The 21283-nt window shown below is 38.1% G+C and overlaps 1 protein-coding gene across 10 annotated transcripts in view; it reads right to left on the bottom strand.

The window, feature by feature from the left end:
• PPP4R1 (protein phosphatase 4 regulatory subunit 1) overlaps positions 1-21283 on the bottom strand; it is a 67563-nt gene that overhangs the window by 33938 nt on the left and 12342 nt on the right. For 4 of the 10 annotated variants that reach the window (XM_074878260.1, XM_074878238.1, XM_074878229.1 and 1 more), the window contains 2 exons: positions 17474-17609; positions 8676-8782 (listed from right to left, as the gene is read on the bottom strand). In XM_074878260.1, coding sequence (XP_074734361.1) covers positions 8676-8782; positions 17474-17532 — 166 coding nt within the window. In that variant the 5' untranslated portion in view covers positions 17533-17609. Of the gene's footprint in view, positions 1-8675; positions 8783-10341; positions 10385-11978; positions 12021-17473; positions 17610-21283 lie in introns of those variants that run through there. The other 6 variants (XM_074878252.1, XM_074878245.1, XM_074878285.1 and 3 more) reach the window with 5 other exon arrangements.

The raw sequence follows: 21283 nt of genomic DNA, 5'->3' as shown, positions 1-21283 counted from the left end.
ACAGAGAAAGCCATCACTGCACAGACTCCCTCCAAGAGCAATTATTTTGAAAAGGCTGCAGATGGGAAACAGAGCAGAATGAGGAACCATCAAGGCTGTGCAAGGAGGGATGGAGGTGCGTGACAAGGAGGTAAGACTAGCAACTAAAGGGAAGGGAGACTGGAACTTGCTGGACAAGAAACTAGAACCAGGGCCCAATGCCAGGGCGGAGGGACTCGCTCCCACCTTTCCACAAGGCTGCTATTTCAAGACATGCCCAGGACATGATCTACAGGTACAAGAGGCTTGTGACACAACACTTATCACTTGGATCTCATTCTCATTCCTTAGGACTCCTGCCTCATTTTCTTACAGCAGACAGAAGATGACTTGGGAGGTGGGGGCAGAGGGGAGGGAGAGTGAGGAAGATAAATTTGGCTAAGACTGCATGTTTGGCAGCACTGTTTCTTAAATTGTTTCCAAGTTTGCTTCAGGCAGTTCCCACTCTCCCAAACCTTGCAGCTTCCATTATGCCAATGCAACTGTTCGTGCAGCCAGACAACAAACCATATCAAAGAACTGATCTGGCTGATGCAGCTTTTGCCCCACCACAGCAGCATGATTAAACAGCAAGAACTGGCACTTAGATTGGTTTCCCCGTGCAGTCACACATTTTCCTCAAGTAGCAGAACTATCTGATGATGGAAGCAAGCAAGTGATGGTAAGAGAGGGCACTGGGACTGCTTACTGTGATATTACCATCAAAACAGAGTGAAAGAAGCAAAATGATGAGAAACCCGACTCGTTCCTTTGCCTAGTGTGAAACTGTGCAAAATGCTCAAGCCAGAGTCTTCATTCTGGCACACTACTCATTTGATTGCAGTCTAAACTCTGTGTCTTCACTGCTGAAGAAATACCACCACTGCAGTCAAAGCCAGCAAAAGCTCTGTATTAAGCATGTCAGGAACTACATATAAAGCTTCAGACACTAGGCCCTCAAAATGGGCAGACTGTTTTGACTTTGATACCTCTACAGTTTGCCCACCCACTGGTAAAGTAATGGCAACACTCCCTCTCCCCAAATTGACTAGGTCTGCTGTGAAATTGAATTCATAAATTTCTAAATGAAGCACTCCAGTAAGACAGCAATGAGTACCAAAAACATAAGATCCCTTTTTCTTCATAACAGGGTTTGCCTATTATGCAGCACTTGCAGCCAGACCACCTGACAACACAGAAGAGCTGCTCATGTAAAGTGACCCCCTTCTTCCTGAGCTGCTAAGCAAGTTCTGGCTTTGTGAGAAACACAGACAGATGAGGTGATGCAATTAAAGACTTGAAAAATTCATGCCCAGGAATGAACTAGAACTGTAAAGTCACCTTAGTTCTTACATTCCCTAACTTTTCAGTACATGGTTCTGCAATCTTAGTAAGGTCAATTCAACAAACAAACGAGCACTGTGTATGTAATGAGCTGTGTAATGCAACACCATAATTCGCTATCAAAAAGGCATTTGTGCTGTTCTGAGGAATTACTGCTGCTATGCAAGAACCTGAACCTTAAGCTTACCAATTTAGATAAGAGCTCAATTCTTCCAAATGCTGAAGCATATGTTCCAGTGTGTACTGAATAGAGCCTAATCTTGCAGTCTGATGGGGTTACAGTAGAGCTTTTTTTGGCATTATGTTTCCTAAAGACTCAAGCAACAATGCCAAAAATTCCTACTGAAGATACAGCGCTTTCTCATTCTCTTCATCCATTCCTCAGCTTTGTCTTCAGCTTAGACAGGTGGCAGCTCCAAATACAGATTTCAGCAGGCTTCAATACATGACAGTGTCTGCTATTTCAGTTTAAACTTTTCTGTTGTTTATAACCAAATTTATAGCCTGGTCATCACCACAGTGAACAGAGCATGGCAGTATCAGTTAAAATTATTACACATAGCTTCTTAAAGCATAAGCTCATCCAGCTGGGGAATACATCTGTATTATATATTTTTTGCACTGTACAACACAGTCAGGATCAGGCTTGCACACAGTATAAACAAAATCTGGGTGGAGAATTTTGCTTCACATCAAGACTGAAAGTTTCTATTTTAGTCACTCTGGAATATCACTGTGTACAATTAGGTTCTCCATAACATTTGCTTGGAACAGTATTTTTCTGTTTGGCAGAGGAAGTTTTTTTTAAATGCTGCTCTTTTCAAACTATCTCCTGAAGGTACAAATCTACGCCTTAAAGTAGCAGGCTACTAGAAAAAAGCTGCAACTTATCAAAACAAAAGAATTTGAAAAGAAATATTAATATAAAAAATTAGATCTCAGAAGCAAACTCATACTTCTTTCTCATTCATTAGTACTTTATTTCATTCTGTCAGGTCTTGTGTATTCTCTAGATACAGAATTATACTGAAAATAAGACTTCCATTTCTTCTGTTTGTGAAATAACTTTTAAAAGAAGTTGCCAGAATAAAAATTACGCAGTTCTACCTCTCTCGATGTCCAGACCACATGAAACCAGCAATATATTCCAATCAACATCTCCAGAACCTGGGCAGACTTTGATCTGCACGTGCCAAGCTTCAGTTTTAGCTATTTCACAAATCACGATTTAAATCAACACCCCAAACTGACTCCAAAGTCACAGAAATAATTAACTGTTCCTTCCTCACCAATGAAAACACATTTCAGTTTCCCCTAGAATTTGACACTACCTCTCATGTAAGCAAAGTGCCAACATACTCATTTAGCTACTCCAGCACATACACTTAGTTTTCCTATATGAATGTGTAATGTTTATTTCATCCCTGCTGAGGTTTCAGTTCACTCTGTATTCCACTTCAGCTATGAAGTAAAGCACCACAGTTAACTGTATACTGAAAATTAAAAGGGGATTATTGCAGAGCTGCACAGTATAATACCAATTAATTGCTCCAGAACAGTTATTTGTAGATGAAGTAATTATTCCAGAGCCAGCTCACAACTAGATTTATTTCACAATAGCTTGTTCTGCAACAATGTACAGTATTTAGAAGAAATTCTGCAAAGCTTTCATTATCCCAAATGCCCATTCTGGAATACAAGCAGCAGTCAATTCCCTGTACATTTGTGAGAGGCTGTAAGGTTTGTGTGTTGTAAAAGTGTATATTAAGAACAGTTACTAGTGATGTTAATACTGCTTTAACCAATAATTTTGATTAATGTTTTGTGTACACCTGAATATTAACAATATTAATATTTGTTTTTATTAATGGTTGTGAGTAAGAAGTAAAGGTGTAAGCGCATAGCTTTGCATTTACACTTTCATTCTTTAAAAAAAAATTTGCTGAAACATAAATTAAAATATTGATTTATATGTGCTAGAGAGAAACAACAAGTGCAGAAAACACCTCCATGCCATTCCCCTTGCATAGGTCCCCATTTCCATATTCAGCCTGAATATAAGGTCCACAGCATACTAAAATGCCAATCTGCCAACAGCACGGTGACAGTACTGGATTTGTATGCACGTTTATACTCAAACTGAACGTCATTTGCATGATCAAAGACAAAGTTTAAATAAATTCTACAGTTTATCAACTCAAACTTTACCCATTCCCTTCTTTCCCAAATAGAACTTTCCCATCCCCTCTTTTCTTCCCTCTAATGTCATCCATATTTTCCCTTTCAATCTCTCTCACTTCCTGTTTCATCTGTCCCTCCAACTTTCCTACCTTTTTTGAAGACAAAAGATAATCTAGACAAGTGAAAATACACCATAACCAAAGCATGTCCCTTTTAGCTTAGGAGTCCACCAGAAAGACTGACGTGTCTGACACACGTGCTGCTTCAGTAGTCAGGTTCTTTTTTCTTACTAACCAAAAATGGACTTCACTACTGACTGACAGAGCGAGAAGTAAAATACAGACTAATGAGAGAGGGTAAAGTCACCATGAGTCATCCATCAGATGCATGGAGAGACAGAAAATGATCACATCCAGCAAAGGAAAAAATTCTTAGTGTAGCAGGAGGTGGAAGAAGAGGTATGGAAATTGTGGAAACATGAAGATGCAGGAAGGGAGAAAACACAGGTGGAGCTATGGACACCTGGGAAAGGCAAATATTAGCATTCCCACTAATATTGCTTAAATATGAAGATTTTGTTAAATGCAATGCTGTAATATGTGCTATTTGACAGGTATTGTTGGCATCTCTTACTATACCAACAGCAGTAACTGAAATGGTCTTACTGATTAAGATGCTATTAAGTAATCAAGGTTGTGAGGCCATCCACATCAAGCCTGATTATATAGCTTCAAAACTTAATGACCAATTAGTCTAATAATTGTTTTTAAAATCAGTTTGTTTTGCAAATGGCATTCACAACCGATTCTATGCAGTAAAGAGATTACTTTTCATTCAGGAGAAAAAAATTCTAGTTGGTTATATTCAACAAATAAGTGATGGTCCTCAGGAAGTCACCTTCTTTTTCCCCATGATTTCTTTAGAAAGCTACATACATGTATCTATTTCACAGTACACTAAAATACCATACATATTTAGAAATTAAGACTCTCCCTCTAAAAGAATCCTCAGAAATAAGATTTAAAGCTTCTTGTGCCCCTTGCAAGCGCACTGAGTAAAATGCCAATAATGCAGTAATCCTGGCTGAGGCTAACTTTCAAAGCCAGTTAATCATACTTGCATGTACAATGATGAAGCCTTGTATCGTATAAGCCATTCACAAGTCAGCACCAAAAAAGTTTGAATTATACTAATTCACTCAAGTGAAAAAGACAGTCATAAGGCCCTTGTTCAAGCTCGTGTAAGTCTGTGGCTAGTCTACATCTGAGAATGAAGAAGGCCCAACTGTTTTAACACTAAGATAAGCATTTTATCTCTTAACAAGCGTTTATGGGGGATAAATTAACATTGCCAAGCACTGGGCTTCTATGACAAGCTGCTTCTTGGCTTCTACAGGTTCAAAGACACCATAAAAACATCTAAGTGGGAAGCCATACCTAACATCCCTAAAGAAACAGAGAAATTACAAAGTGATTAAAAAGCAGATTCAAAAGCAATACAAAGTATGTCAGCTGTAACTGTTCTAGGGAACTCACTACCAAAGACAGTAGGGAATTCCAGACTTTGCAATGACTGAAAAATACCCAAACCCCACAGCTAAATCACAGACTTAGCAGTAGCACCCAACTATACAGCAATGAAGACAAACACTGAATAAGCCTTCCAAACAACTGAGATTTGGAGAATAAGTGTCTTTGGCAAGTCAGGGGGTTGAAGGCAGCATATTATTCCCCAACTGCCGCTGATGGGTTTCCTCCACTGGAACAGCTATTCTGTGCTGCCATTTACACACAGCAGGACGTGATACCAGGGCACAGCAATTCCTGTGTTCTGTCAGCACTGGAAGCAACTCATTTCCAGTATCACCTGAAGTAGATATTGTTTCCCAGTACTAGTGATCTTAAGGCTGAAAAACCACATGTAACATGGAACTAATTCATTAGAAAAAGTCCCAACTGCCCTGTCAGAAGACCCACTTTATATCATCTGTACGTGCACTTACACAACAGTAGTCAGAACTCTCCTTCACAAAGTACATTTCACTACAAGTCTGTCTGTCCACCTGCAACCCGCACACTGACTGCTGACAGATGTTAAAACATCATTTAGCATTCTTTAGGTATAGACAATATTTAATTCTTCCCCCCAAAGAAACTTTCATAAATTAGAGATATAAGACACTACTCAAAGAGTCCAAATGAGTTCCCACCAAAAGCTATTTCTTTGAGAATTTTTTGTCAACGGTTCTTTGAAAATAGTTTTAGAGCTGATATTTGCAATGATGCCTCCAAAAATTTAGGTCTTTGCTAGCCAGTTGGTATGTCAAGATCTGTGTCAATCATACTAAACCACAGTCTGATGATTTTTTGTGCCTTCTATCCTACAATCATATATTTGGACACAGATCTTTTTCTAGTAAAGATTAATTTTTATTTCACATTAATGCAGTGTTTGTCATCTCAGTTGTGCTATTTAGCTTCTTAAAGTGTTATCACAATACAGGAAGAATAAAAATAATTACTGTTTTGAAATTCTCTTGCTCTCAAACACAGAAATGGCTGTCTCATTGTAGCCCCAATTTACTAAAAAAATAAAAAAACCCAAAAAACCCCCACAAAACCGAAAGAAATTAACAAAAAAAAGGCACAAAAAACCCAAAGAAAAAATTAAAACAAACGAAACCCTAAAAAAACCCACCTAAACATGTTTCTTTTTCAAGCAAAGACCACATCTGAAAAACATCAGCCCAACTACAGGACTTCTGAAGTTACAAAGTATTAACGAGACAGAGGACTGCTTAGGCAACTTTAGGACAGTTGGTATTTCTAGTTCACTGCTGTTACCTGTATTTTGGATAACACAGAAGTAGCACCAAGAGAGCACGGACATCGTGTACCTCACATACATGCTTCAAGTCAAGCCTCATTATACCAACTACTGCCAAAAAAAACCAAACACCTCACTTTCTGTGACTTGATTTGACAAGAGAAGACAACTTCCTCCAAATGTTAAAAAACAGGCATAAGACTAATGAGTATCACCTGTTAGAAACAAGAAGACCTATACATAGTTTAGTTTGACTTCCCAAGTTTGTTTTCATTTTTATTTATTTACGCATTTAAACATGAAGGCTTAACTCCAGGATGGCTCTAACAATACAGATACCTGGCTCTAACCAAGCAAGTCAAAACACACATACTTTTATAATGCTTTCTTATTCTAAATTCAGTTATTTTTTTGTTTTACAGAACAAGTTGGAAAAAATATTGTAAATGGAAAAAAGCATCAGATAAGAAAAAAATTAAAAACAAGTCTAGTAATAGCAGCCTTAAGCAAAAAAAACTCCCACCAAAACTCCAAAACAAAAGCCAAACAAAAACCACTGTGCTGTTGTTTGTATAACAGTCAAACACATATATTAAGATGATACAAATCAGATCTAGTTCCCTAATGAATTTTCACATGGTTTAAGACACAAGGATATTCTAATAACCTGTCTTACAGAAACAGGTGAAGTCCAATACTGCAACTGCTCGAGGCACAAAACTCAGTTAAGTTTGCAGAAATTTAATTTGTGGGGCAGCTGCAGAATCCAGTGTTACTAGTTTGCCGTATCTGAGACAACTTCTACAATGCAGGAAAAGCCTGAAATGCTGCTTTTACTGACGCTAAGAAAATACCAACCCTGACTAAAAATGTACTCCACCCTTGTTAAAGGAAACAAATTGATTTGAGCTGAACTCTTGGCTTCCATTACATTTCTACCTAAACAAACTTCCATTTGACACACTTAGTTGATCACCAATTAAAAGCCTAAGGCTACAAAGTTGCTGCACAAGGCTGTTTCCCCCTGGACACATCAGCCCTATTTTTCAAAGCTGAAGCCTCAGAAAGCTTCTGATGCTCAAAACTATTAACATGATCACACAAACAAGCACTGTATATACAGATTTCAGAAGCAGAGCTCTGCTAGGAAAGCACTCTAGAAACAGTAGCACACCACTGTTCTCAATTAAAGACACATTTAATATTAAATGAATAGTGACTTTTTTTTCCCCCTCAAAGAATACTTGGAGAGGTTCTCAATACAATTATGTAATGCTTACAACAGGCTATTTTTCCCAGCTAAACTAGGACATCCCCTCAGAAAAATAAAAACGTACATTTTAAATGAAGACAGTAATGACAGAATAACAGAAATGCACAAAATACCTTTTTGCCCTTGGAAAGCATTATGTTCTGCAATTCCAGAAGAGAGAGAAACTAACAGACATTAAAAAGAAGAAACATTTTCTTCTCATACAAGATTTAATACAAGTTTCTCTCCATAGCACTCCTACAATGACAAAAGAATGAACTTCAGATCTTCTCTGATGGTTTGCTGCTAAAGCCTTCCTTCTGGTGCTTCAACTAGTATTACCTATGTTGAAATCAAGCCTTTAATTCTTTCTAGAGCATCTTCAACCTGGAATTCTGTTGCAGCTCTGTCCACACCATTTTTCCCTTCAATCCACTCGCACGGCACTTTTTAAGCACCCCTTTTCTTTCACATTTGTTTGTCATTATTCTCCTACATTGCTTTTTATTCCAAACACCCAGTAGCCTCAACATATTCATGAGCAAAAGCCCCTCTGTATCTACAGAGCCCCCTTACTCATTACTTGTACCTGCATCTTGCTTACCAGTTCCTGCTGCCTCTCCTATCTTCACAAATTGTTGCCCAAAAGGGACCAAGCAAACAGCTTCAGCATTTAAATTCTATCAAAACCAATAGGAGTTTTGCACACGTTTTGCAAGATTCTTTTCAAGACAAGAAATCTATCTACAAATCTAAAAATGTAGAACTGCTGAGTAGCTAAAGTACGTAATAAAAGTTATTCAAAAAATGTTCTGATGGAAAGTGGTAATCCTACATTTTGAAGGAGACTAATTCTGTTGAGGAAAATAGCCAGGAAAAAGTTATCTTTGGGGGGATGATTTAACGAAAGGAAATTTTACAGCATTTTATTGTATTTGCAGAAGCCTACTTCGAATATTGAAGACAAGAAAGAACATACTGGGCCTGTGCTGAACACAGGTTCAGCAATTCTGACTTTCCTTATTAACCCAGTAAAATGTTTAATGCTACCTACCTGAATCATCAGCTAATCTGCTGATTCTCTCCAACACAGCAATACAATCTCTCTCATCATCACTGACTTCCTTCAAAGTGTCCAGCAAACTTCGAGCCACCATTTGCCTAGTTTACAAGAAAGATTAAAAATTAGCATTATTTGTGTCCAGAAGTACAGCCAAGAAGTTGAACAATCATAAAAGTTTCTTAAACCAAACAGTAAAATTTTACATAGATTCACTTTTAACTTAGTAAACTTAGTTAGTCCTGCTTTGGGAATTCTTAATTCTCTTACCTGGCATAATCCTAAAGAACTGTTAACTTTAAATGTAACATTAAAAAGTATCCCTTTGGTTTACAAGGATAAGAGAAACCAGCCACAAAGATGAAAAATAGTAATCATCTGCCAAGCAGGCAAACAGGAGCTGAATGTTAGCAAGTCAGTGTCAGCCCTTCACTCCCACCTCCGAATTCCCTATCTTGTTCCATACAAAGCAAGACAACACCTCTATTGCCAGAACAGTTTTAAACAGTTGTTAACTTATTTCACAAACAAAAGCATGAACACTCAAGTTAAAGATTTACATACCAACAGTGACATTTAGAAGCTAAACTTCATTCAAATGCTATATAGAGCAATGGGTATATACTGTGAAAATAAAATGCACTGGTACATATGCACTTGGGACCTACATTAAGCAAAGTAGAAAATGAAACATTACGAAAATATGCAACAAGTCAGAATCAACTCAGTTACAACTTCTAATGTATGAGAAATTTTTCTGAGGATTAACTTGTCAGTGACAAGATATAGTAATATTTGGGGCTTTGTCCTCTAAGGTTCTGCTGCAGCCTATGGTGCAAAACCCATCAGTTACCTAGAGAGCCCTAAACCTTAAGTTTTTAAACAATACAGCTGGCAATGTGTAGCAATCAACCTTTCTCCTCAACAACAGCCTGCAGTGCTGTAACTTTTTTTTTTTTCCACCCTTTGGGACAATGTGGGTTGCACATCAGTTCAGAGAGCTAGCAGGATTATCCCAACAGCGGAATGGGCCAAGGAACAGCGTTCAACATGCTTCTAGCTCTTATACTGCCCCAAAGCAATTTATCAAAATGCTGAAGCAAGAGTCAAGTGCCAGATATTTCCAGAACTGATTGACACAAACACTGTTAGGATGTAGCCTAGATATAAGCATTGTTGACAAACAACAGTGCTGTAGACAAGAGCAGAAGCATAGCTAAACTTGATCATGTTCACTAAAAATGGTGAATGTGAGTGATCGTCACAAACTGGTAAGAAACAGATGGTGACATTCCTAGTGTATGGGGGAAGCTTGAGAACTTTACAATTCCATGCAGAGAAATACAGTAGGTTTTCATGAAGTCCCAAAGCTAAGAAGACTTTTCTATATTTCTAAAACTGAAAATTAGTAATTTAAACATTTCACACTGACCACTTGCAAAACTATCTTAAACTAAACTGTTTTAACACACGGATGAACAAAATCCTCCAAAAAACAAACTGCAAAAAACTGTTTGCCTTTAACAAATTTCCTCTCCCTCACTCTTTTCAACTTGGTAGAAGAAGAGTGCAACACCTCTCAGCAGAGATCTTGACATGCAGTTGGAAGTTCAGCTAACAAAATCCTAATAAAGGGAAACAGACTACGTGACACACTAACCTAGAAGCAGAGTTGACTTGGTCTTTTAAAGGGCTGGACACCTCTGAAAAGAGAAGAGGAACAGATGAAGCATATTTCATAAACCAGCCTGCTTGGACACGTGTGTCTCCCACATATTAAACGTAATCTTGGAAAGCAAGAGACAAGTCAACCGACCCACTGAGTTGCTTTCAGCAAGTAAGGAACCAGAATAAACAGCACTACATCCCAACTGGCTCCTGGAGACTATGGAATAGTGCCCTGCTATGTTGGGAATTTTGAGCAGACTTATCTCCTCACAGAGCTTTGTTAGCAGTATCCTGAACTGTGGTGGCTGGATCCCACAGTAAGTCTTTACTAGTTCCTGGAGTTGGACAGATGGCTATGCAGAAGTAGCCAACCTGTAAACTGAAGGCCACAAACCTTCTACTCAAGAGGAAGAGACAAAACCACAAATCCTCGCCTGAAGTAGATATGACTTAGTTATTAAATCCACTCCAAGTTAAGAAGGGACATTCAATTTTTTCCCTGGACTAAATATAGAAGATGGCCCCCCACCTGCATCCAGATGGCATTTCCTACTTTGGCTTGTAAAGGAATCAATGGATCTACTTTTACATTTAGCAGATTCTGGTAAAAAGCATTACAACAAAAGGCAACAGGGCAAGCTAAGCTCTCTTTAGAAAACTTAACTGTGTAGACAGTAATGACAGGGTAATCTCGTAACTCCATCCATTCAGTGTTCTGGGAGATTATGTCCACTCATGTCCTCTAAGCATTACAGGCTCTGACCTAGCTCTGCCACTATCCCCAACAATCTGCCAAAATTATTCTTTTGCCTCCAAGGTGCAAACATAGGTCACAGAGCTAAACCTACCTTGTGCATTTGCCACATGGAGGCAACTAATGCAGAATGACTTGAGCCCTACAAGCTCACGCTTCAACATGCTCTGCTTACTGGAGAGGAGAGTAAGCCTGGGTCCCCAGTGCTCTATCAGTCTGAGCTTCCTTTTTATGCAAGCCTTGGCGATTGAGCTACAAAAAGCCTACAACAAAGGACTGCAATGAACTATCAATGCATAGTAGCATAACATAAGGCAAGCAGTAGCTTGCCCAGCAACTTGCCAGGGAAGTACCAGGTAAGCATTTGTGAAATTGCAACAGCTCTGAAGGATGACCTGTCTGATCTAGACACAGAAAAACCAAAAATAGGCAGACATAGTTCATGCTCAAGAGGCAAGGAGATACCTCCTCTGAGAAGGAAAAAGAGATGCAGGTTTCCTCTAGGGATAATGACATATCCCGATAAGCTCCATACTAACAGGGAATCAGACTTCAAGTACAGACTCCTTCAAGTACATATGTAACAGAAATTACTTCACCAACGTCAATGCTGACCATGTAAATGATTTCAATGGCATACATTCTCTCACTATACATTACTCCTGGTTATCAGGGCATGACTTGGGGCTAGGATTAATGGTTTCTTGCCATTTCCTTCCTGCCACTGGCTTGGGTTTGTGCAGTGCTTGCCTCTAATGAGATACCAAGCTCCACTAAGAACTCTACCTTTACACATTCTCAGTACTAGCAGAGTTGTCTTCATTGCAACAACTCACAGAATTGCATCTTCTTGCCCATTCCATCAGATCTCATACCTGATTCCTCCAGGTCCAAAGAGACTTTTGCTAGCTGCTCTGTCAAGTGAGGCTTCAAATCAATAACCCTACAGCTGTGAACTCTCAAAGAAAATTATTTATTCACCATACGTACCTATGGTATACAACTGCCATCTAAGCAGCAATGCATCTATTTATCTGTTAAACAACTTACAGGCCAGAGAAAGGGCAGAGGTCAAAGGCTGGAATGTAGCATGCAGTACAAGCGCTTCAGCTATTACGTGCAGAAGTGGAGGATAATTAGCAAAATTCAAGTTTTCATGAGAATGCATGGGGAGAGCTTGTCTGATGGCAGAAAAGCTGATAGTTAGGATATCTTGTAGGTACACTTCACCACAGTTAGCAGCAGGATAAAATGGGAATAGATTACAAAAACCCTGCCTTTATGTCCACATGCAGGGGACAGATATTTTGAAGACTTGGCATGCATGGACATAATTAGGATTTGTAACAATGTACACCAAGAAGAGCTATAAATATCTCTGCTTGGCTCAAACCCCTTTTATATACTCCTTTGACCTTATTTGGAATCAATATTGGGAGTCTTAAGTGGTATAATTACTGTGTACTAATCACCATCATTAGCCCTTTAAATAAATTTCTACTATAGAATATAAACGAGTTCATCTGCACAAGGAGTGCATTTAGATAGTAAGCATACGTTAAGGAAAAAAAGAGAAAGAAGAGGAGAGAAGATAATTTTTTCTTCTCCCATTTTTGCAGAACTTCTAAATCAAGATTTGATGACATTTCATGTTTAAGTGAGTATTGGCAGTAGTAACTTAGCTTGGCACTGTTTTCCCCGAACAATCTCAGAAGGTATTCTGAATAACCTCCTAATTTTGAAATCAACATCTTTGTACCCTTCTTGAGAAGAAAGGCTAAATACACAGAGGTACAATTCAGTATTGTTGAAGTGATTAAGACTTCTTAGTGCTTTGGGAAAATGCTGTCCTTTGGTAGTTCAGCTTATATCATTTTAATGTACACTTACAAGATAAACTTTCTCGATCTATATTGTGAAAGTTAAACTTAAGTCATCTATTTGGTATGCACATATCTGCCAATCTGTGCAAAAAAACCCCCATGTTTTGATGTTTGTTTCATTTTTACTAAATTTTAGTCTTTGACATACAGTGGGCTCAGAAATACTGGAACATGAAAACAGAGGAAAGGAGAGTTACAGATTAGGAGAAATAACCTAATTTATCCTGAACTGATGAGAAGTGTCCTAGTCAGAATGAGTGCCACCAGTTTCACCTGCATGGCTTTGGTATGAGTTTGGCATTTCCTTACTGTCAGTACTCAACAAATACCCCAAAAAGAGAAAGTTTACACTGGGCTAAGGCTGCATAGACAGAAGGAAAGTGACTGGGGAAAAAAAAATCCTGCAGCTGTGGATAACCAAATTCTCTATTAACCTATTGGTTATAATCTGATCATACTAAATTAAAATAAGGCAAGGGAATTTCTTACACTTCAGGAAGGTCTTGATAAGATTCACAACATCCCACCATACATACTGTCTTAGGTTTTTGACGTGCATTACAGCACAGAGGGATGAAAACAGCATTCTTCTGTTTTAGTGGGAGTACCTTCTGCATGCAAGTCCTAGTTTCTAAATACACAGTAAAATTACATTCTTGACTCTGCAAAAGGGAGTGGAGAACTGGAAAGGCTTATGGTATAGCCCTGATACATTTAAGAAATTGTTACCCTTAATTCCTTGGAAATAAATTGATTTCTCAGTTCCCGAAACAGAGCATATATTCTAAAGCCTTCTAGACTATTTTCCAGAATCACAGACATGTAAAACCAAAGTTTATATTGCAACTGTTGGAGTCAGGAATCAGATAACCACATTAAAATAATTCATTGTCACACGTGGTACAGTCTGCTTTCTGATGCCAATCTCTCTTCCACCTCGAGTCTAGAAAGCAAGAAGGCCACCTTCTACTGACCATATCAGAAACCACATGTCTGTGCCTTGAAGTCAGAGGAGCATATCTTTTAGCCAAAAGAGACAAGTTACCCAGAATGCTTTAGGCCAAATCTTTAGCTACACTGTAGATAGCCAAAGTGCTACTGATAAACTGTATGGGAGTACACACACCTATGCTTAATCCCTCTTTGAGATCCAATATATCCTCAGTTACTGCTGAGTGCTGTTCTATGAGTATTTTGAAGTTAAACTTTTTAAAAAAAGCTATTTCAAAAGACATCAGGTATTCTCCCAAGGGAAAAGCAAAGTAGTACTTCAGAACACAAAGGAGCATGGCAAGAGAATAGCTTAAAAATATCAACATTGATATGTAGGTATAGTCTTGATAGCCAAGACTGATCATACTGATGAATGAGAGTCTGTTGCCAAGATCTGCTTTGGTTTGAAGAGAAAGGGCAACAACAATTCCTCAAAAAGTAGGCTGATCAGAAGGAAGGGTCTGTTGTTCAGGAACTGCCTCACTATTAGAACAGATCTATTGGTGCGTGTTGCATACTTCTGAGCCTTCTTAATGAGGAATGGAAGCAAGTTAATGGCAATAAAGCTCAGGAAAACCCACAGAGGATTTTTAAAATGAGAAGAGACAGAAGCTACGGTCCAATCTGCACCAGCAATTGTTTTTTAAAGCAAATAGCAAAAAGTGAGTCTTCATCCATGCATGCATGCACACAAACCAGTGCTACCAGACACAAGGAGACCTTGTGTTTCAGGGTGACGTCTTGGCTTTCTGCTCAGCATCTACTCTTGCTGCAATATGAAATTGGATTATTAAGGCATATGGCCAGAGATGCTTCTCAAATCTGGTCTGGAGGCTGCCTCCTCATTAATGAAACCATAACCAGAGTCCCACTTGCCTTGGTCTTCAGATACAAGAGGGGTCTTTTATTCTAATAAGTGTCAGATTCCACTCCATTCTCAGACTAAGACAACATCTGTGGTGTCGATCAGCAACACTTAAGAGTGAGGATGTAGACAGTAACATGCCAAAAATTGTCACACAGCAGCTCCTTTCACCATTTCGAAAGCTGTTAAAGGATTCCCTACCTCACTCTTTTTTCAGTTCATCCTGTCAAAAATCATACATATTTAAAATAAGAAGCAATTCTTATTTGCAAGTTCCAAATCATGATCTGCTAAAACTTCTTAGGATGTAGACACAGATCCATTTCCATCTCAGAGCAACTGGCTTGGGCCTTCAGACACCAGCTGAGAAATCACGAGTGCTCAAGGAATTGACTCAAAGGAGACTAGGCTTTTGTAGCAATTGTTAAAAATCACTTCACTTTAATCATTCAGTATAATCACACACTGCAAATATGATACATATGTAGATGACTAACCAGATAGAAAATTATAATAAAAACAAAACGCAAAGAGAAATACTGAAAATGAAATTTAAAGATTTAAAAAAAAAAAAACCCACACTAAAAGCAAATTCATTCATTTAAAGGAAAAAAAAAAAATAAAAATCTTACCCTAATTTACCCAGGCTCAATGATTATGTTTCAAGGGTTTGGGCATCTATAACTTGAAGTTTCCACAAAAATGCAGGTTCAAGGTCACAAAAACAACCAAAACATTAACTCATTTGTAATATAATGTTAAACTACACATAAGTCACTGGATGTGAATATACTAAGATATATAAATCAGAATACATTTACGTTGCTTATTCTTACCTTTTCCCTATGAAATGCTCCAGTTTGTCTATCTAGCAAAAATCTCTCCAATTATTCCTGAGACTGACTAATGCTGAACCATCACAAACTGCCTGCAATAGTTACTCACTATCACTGTAAGTGATATAACTGCTACTTACATTCTATCACTACTGGCTATCGTATGCTATATCCCATATTTTCTTATGCTACGTTACACAGTAGGCCTACAAAGAGAGCTAGAATTAAACAACATGTTTATACCAGCAAAAAACCCCAAAAGAAGCAAACACAAAAAAAAATCCAGGGAAAACTATAGCTACTCCACCCATCTTCCCCTGCAGAAAGCACAGGCAAGCACAGGATGCATAAAGCTGGACAGCGTCATCAAAAAGATTTCAAGCTTATGCATGCCCCACACCCCATGCAATCCATACTGAGACTCAGAGAGAGTTTTTTCTTAAACAGGCAAGTAAATATTAGGACCACTATTCATGTTTAAAATTCAAGCCACTCAACTTGAGTTTCTGAGTTTGTTCTCCTCTGTACTGGCTTTTACTACAAAATTATCACCTATAGCCCCCTAAAGGCTTCTCTTCCCTCCCTCCCCATGAAAAGTCAAACACAAAAAAAACTCTCTCCTGGTTGGCAAATTGCTGATTTCATATCTCAAATTGTAAAAAACTTTGGATTTCAGGAAAACAGAAAACTTTGAAATCAGACATCTCAGAACTAATTTATGCATACAGATTTATGCAGGAAATAAGAGAAACCGTTCTATAATTGTTAGCTTCAGTTCAATCAGAATGAAAACCTTCCAAATGGGGTATGTTCATACATGTAGTACGGAATTTTAAGTACACTTCACGTGACTAAAGTTAAGCACAGGACTAAGTTCTTACAGAACTGAGATCATGAACAAAGAGAGACTAACCTACGTGGTGGTTGACCATAGACTTATCTTCTGCATACTACTGAAGAATTCAACATAAAAGCAAACATGCTTTATTAAATATTTATTTGGAGTCCAAACTAAACTACATTAAAATAAAACACCAGAAAACCTCAACCTTAACATATTTTATGCATTTCTGTGATCTTGTAACTGCTTACAGTTACAATTAAAATAAATGCTGGTTTTGAATTTCTTTATTGCAGAGTACCTGTGTGCAGGGGATGGGGGGGGGGGGTATGTAACGTACTTCAGACAGACAATACCTGTACTTTTAAATGAAAAAAACTAGCTCAGTGGCATTACAGAAATAAAAAGCGGGAAATGCAGACCACAGTATTACTGGACAAGACTTTCTTTTAGCAGTTTTTTATTTTCAATAACCAGAAGCAGCAACACCCAAACTGTAAACTGTGGATGAGGATGATCCTGAAGAACATTTCTTGGGTTCCTCTGGCAATACAGTGCTGATCATTATCCTCCCCTGACCTTCCAAGAAGTATTTTCTATAAAGTCACTTTCCACACAGTTATGGATACAGTTTACTATTATATTCCTGTGCCAACAGGAATGTTAGCATCCACAAAAAAACCTAAAAGTATGTGGTCCAATTAATGAAAAGGTTCAAGAAGTCCTGAACTAGAGTTGCTTAAAAGATAAGTAAACGTTTTTCTGTTATCATTAATCTTTTGCTCTCTGTAACTAGGAGTATCAGCAAACAGAAGAGTGGAAAATGAAGAATTTTGTGAAGTAGTTCGATTTTTTTGAATTATTTGTATTTCAGGGAAATTAACTTTAGGCAGATTTGAATCAGACGAATAGTTTGCATACCGTTAGCCAGACGGGACATTAAAAAGCATACCTGTTAAATATGTTCTCACTTGCAGCGTACTTGTCCAGTCTTCCCAAAGGCGTCAACATTTCATCTTGTGAGACAAAGTCCAGGGCTGAAGGTATAATAATCACATCAGACTCTGAGCTGTAGTCATCCACACCAACTATCAGAGACATCAGAAATATTCCTTATAATCACAGTAGTTTAACACTAAAATGATGTCTGTTGTTGGTCTGAAACACAGAAGTCTAGGCAAGATCCCACTGACAACACATTTACTCACTGCTCTATATCGTTCCCCCTAGCTTTCTGCAACCCTCACAAAGCCTCTCCTATACAAGAGTGATTGATGATGTATAAATTGGACTAAATGGATTTTGAGTAATTTTCTCTAAATTCCCAAATATGAAGTTTCACTAAACATCCAAGGTTCATGATATTTTTAGCTAACAGTATTTTTATACCTTATATTTTTATCAAGCAAATAACTTTTAGCTAGTTCTAAAGGCAGCTTTTTGAGGACACATAGACTAAAATCACAGCTGCAATTAACCCAGAGATAAAGAGTTTATACATCATCATCTAACAGAACAAAAAAAAAAAAAAGGTTTTTTTAAAAAGAAAATAATTTAAATTAATAAGCATGTTAAAAAGTTCAGATGTGTACTGCTATATGCAACTACCAAATAAAATAGGTACAACTCACCTACTGCATAATTATTAACCAGTATATCAATAGGGAACTTTATATAAACAGACACCTTTATCAACATGGAACCACAATGAAGTGGAAAAGGGGTCCATCCCTACTCTGCAGAGCTGCTTGAAAAATTAGAATTTGAACTATGACCTCTTTTAGCTTCTATATGCCCTCTAAACTGCCCAAAAACTCAGTCCCATAACAAGCACACACCTTAGCCTGCAAATGCAATCATTTAGTTGCAAGAACTATCCCAGGTCACCCGCTTTACTCCTGAAAATACAACACTACAGTATACTACAACTATTCTTCAGCCTAGACAAGTTTCTCTGAAAAGCCTTTTGAAAACTGGCAAACAGAGATTGATAGAAGACAAAAGAGATCTAGAAGTCCAACAATGATTTTTTTTTTTTTTTTTAAAGTGAACTCTATAAAGGAAAGAAGAAAGATTATACTCCTCTTACCTTCCATACAATTATGGTAGCTATGTTACATAAATTGGTTATCAGACATTGAATCATTATCTTCAACATTCAGAATACACAAGCAGCTACCATCTTCTGAATGTCTTCCTTAACGTATTTCTAATGTCAAAAGATTTAACACCAAACTTCTCTAGAAGAGTAATATTTTTAGACCTAAACTGAGTTAACAGCATCCCTTTGCCAATAAACTATTTCTCCCATTTTCTAGGTAGAGAATCAATGGACATTGCTTAATTGGTCATAAATAAATCCCATCCCTGAAAGAGGGTCCAAATTCTGCAGTTGCTGATAGGACATCAAATCCTTGCCAGAAATCAAATTAAGAAGTGATGAGAAAAGAGCAAGTGCATAAGAAGAATCTGGGAGATGGGGCAAGGAAAAAAAGCGTGCAAGGAGCTGCAAGTCAAAGCAGATGGAAGAGCTATTTGGGGAGAGGAAATAGTGTTCTTGGATACACCTAAGGTAGAGGATAACAAACTGCGGGAGGGAGGAAGGGAAGACTTGAAAAGTCAGCTGCAGAAAGCTATTGCAGCACAAAGGGAAAGCACTTAGCAATGCCAGGTTTACACAACTGTTTCAAACCTGTGTTTTGTTTGAATTTGTGGGGTTGGTTGGGGTTTTTTAGGTTTGTTTTGGGTTTTTTGCAAGAATCAGTTTTATTTTCACAGGAAAGGTTGGGAGAAAGGTAAAAATTCCCTCAATGCAAGGAAGGATTTTATGCTAGATTAACAAGTAACAGGCTACATCCTTTGACAAGTTCATAGGCCTTTAATTCAACCCACTGATCCAACTGAAACCAGAGGTTTTCCTATGTTTATAGTTATGCCATGCACCTTTCTTGCACAGACTAGACTATTTTAGTTGAAGGTAACTACAACAATCATCTAGTCCAACTGCCTGACTATTTCAGGGCTAACCAAAAGTTAAAGCATGTTATTAAGGGCATTGTCCAAATGCTTCTTAAACACTGACAGGCTTGGGCAATAGACCACCTCTCTAGAATGCCTGTTCCAGTGTTTGACCACCCTCTCAGTAAAGAAATACTTCCTCATGTCCAGTCTAAACTTGCCCTGATGGACACAGCTTTGAACCATTCCCATGCATCCTGTCACTGGATCCCAGGGAGAAGACATCAGCACCTCCCTCTCCACATCCCCTCCTCAGAAAGCTGTAGAGAGCAATGAGGTCACTCCTCAGCCTCCTTGTCTCCAAACTAGACAAGCCTAAAGACCTCAGCTGCTCCTCAAAGGAACATTTTATCTACGCAACTCCTACCATCAGAGGACAGAGGACTCAAGACACACTTTGCAGCAACAAACACATTCTGCAGCATCCACGCATGAAGTTACACAGATACTCCTTTCAGGAAATTAATTGGGTTGGGGTTTTTTTGCATCATTATAATTGCACCCTTCACTAGGGAGCCAAACCACTGCACTCAGATCAATTTCTAAACTACAGGACTTCAATTAATACAGTTAAGTTGTGACATAATCAACTGGGGAGAAAAAACATCACACTAATATTCAGTGAAATTAATTTTGAGACAGGGTCCTATTTTCCTATTTTAAAGTCTCCTGATCATACTATAAATTTCAAAGCATATTGAAGAAACTATGTCAAAATACCAACATAATTACTGTTACCAGTTATTTTTATTTAGCCAAATACATGAATTATAAAAAATGCTGACCGTTAAACACAACCACTAGTTTTAATTCATTTCTCTCCTCCGAACCTCAACTTTACATTCCATGTTCCTCTCTTTGACTCCTGCATTTATTCTCTCCTAATGCTCCTACAGTGAGTGGTCGAATGTAGATGATATCTTAGATGGAACATGGTGACTGCTCACTTTATGTCTTAACACATAAATATGCACCAAAGTTGACTAGATGTCTGATGCTTCTGATTCAGTGAACCGAATGTTCTGATTTTTGCCTCATGAAACCAGTTAAGTCAACGAAACTGCTAAATTCACTCTATACCAGATGTAAATATCAATGATAAAAATATGAGCAGCTGCTTACAACTTATCTGTTTGATGTGTCCTACTAGTTCAAACAGAAAGTGAGGTGTGCGGATTTGACTCTGCTGTGTTTGTGCATCGTAAAATTAACTTCAGCACTACATTGGACTTGATGTGCCTCTGCTACTGATGCTGAGCAACATTATAAATTCCAGCATCTCAGCTCATAGTCACAACAGAGATCATTCAAATGGCAGCATCCTGATAAACACACCACTAATACCAATAGGGAAGAGAGGAGTGATAAAAATCAATCAACACATGAACACTTCACAGTTCTGTTAAAGTAGTTACAGTTATCTTACATATTCATTTTCACTTTCAACATCAAGACACCAATCCAAGTGAAAAGAGGCATCAGCCCAGTAGAATTCCCATTCTAACAAAGCCCCTCAAGTGGATGCGTCTTTAACTTGCCCCAAATATGATTCGCCAACAATCTAACCACTCATCTAAAATGCATAAAGAACATACTTTGCATTATTTATTAAACCAAGTCACTTTGACATTCCCTACATTTGAAAGGTTATCCCAAAAAAGCTATCAAAAAGGTCTTAACCGAGTATTGCCTCTTCAGCCCTCTTCTGCCTTCCACTCAACTTCGAGCACTTGCCCAGGTACCA

This window comes from Strix uralensis, chromosome 1, assembly GCF_047716275.1.
Source record: "Strix uralensis isolate ZFMK-TIS-50842 chromosome 1, bStrUra1, whole genome shotgun sequence".
NCBI classification, from domain to species: domain Eukaryota; kingdom Metazoa; phylum Chordata; class Aves; order Strigiformes; family Strigidae; genus Strix; species Strix uralensis.
This window is presented reverse-complemented; position numbering and strand designations above follow the sequence as displayed.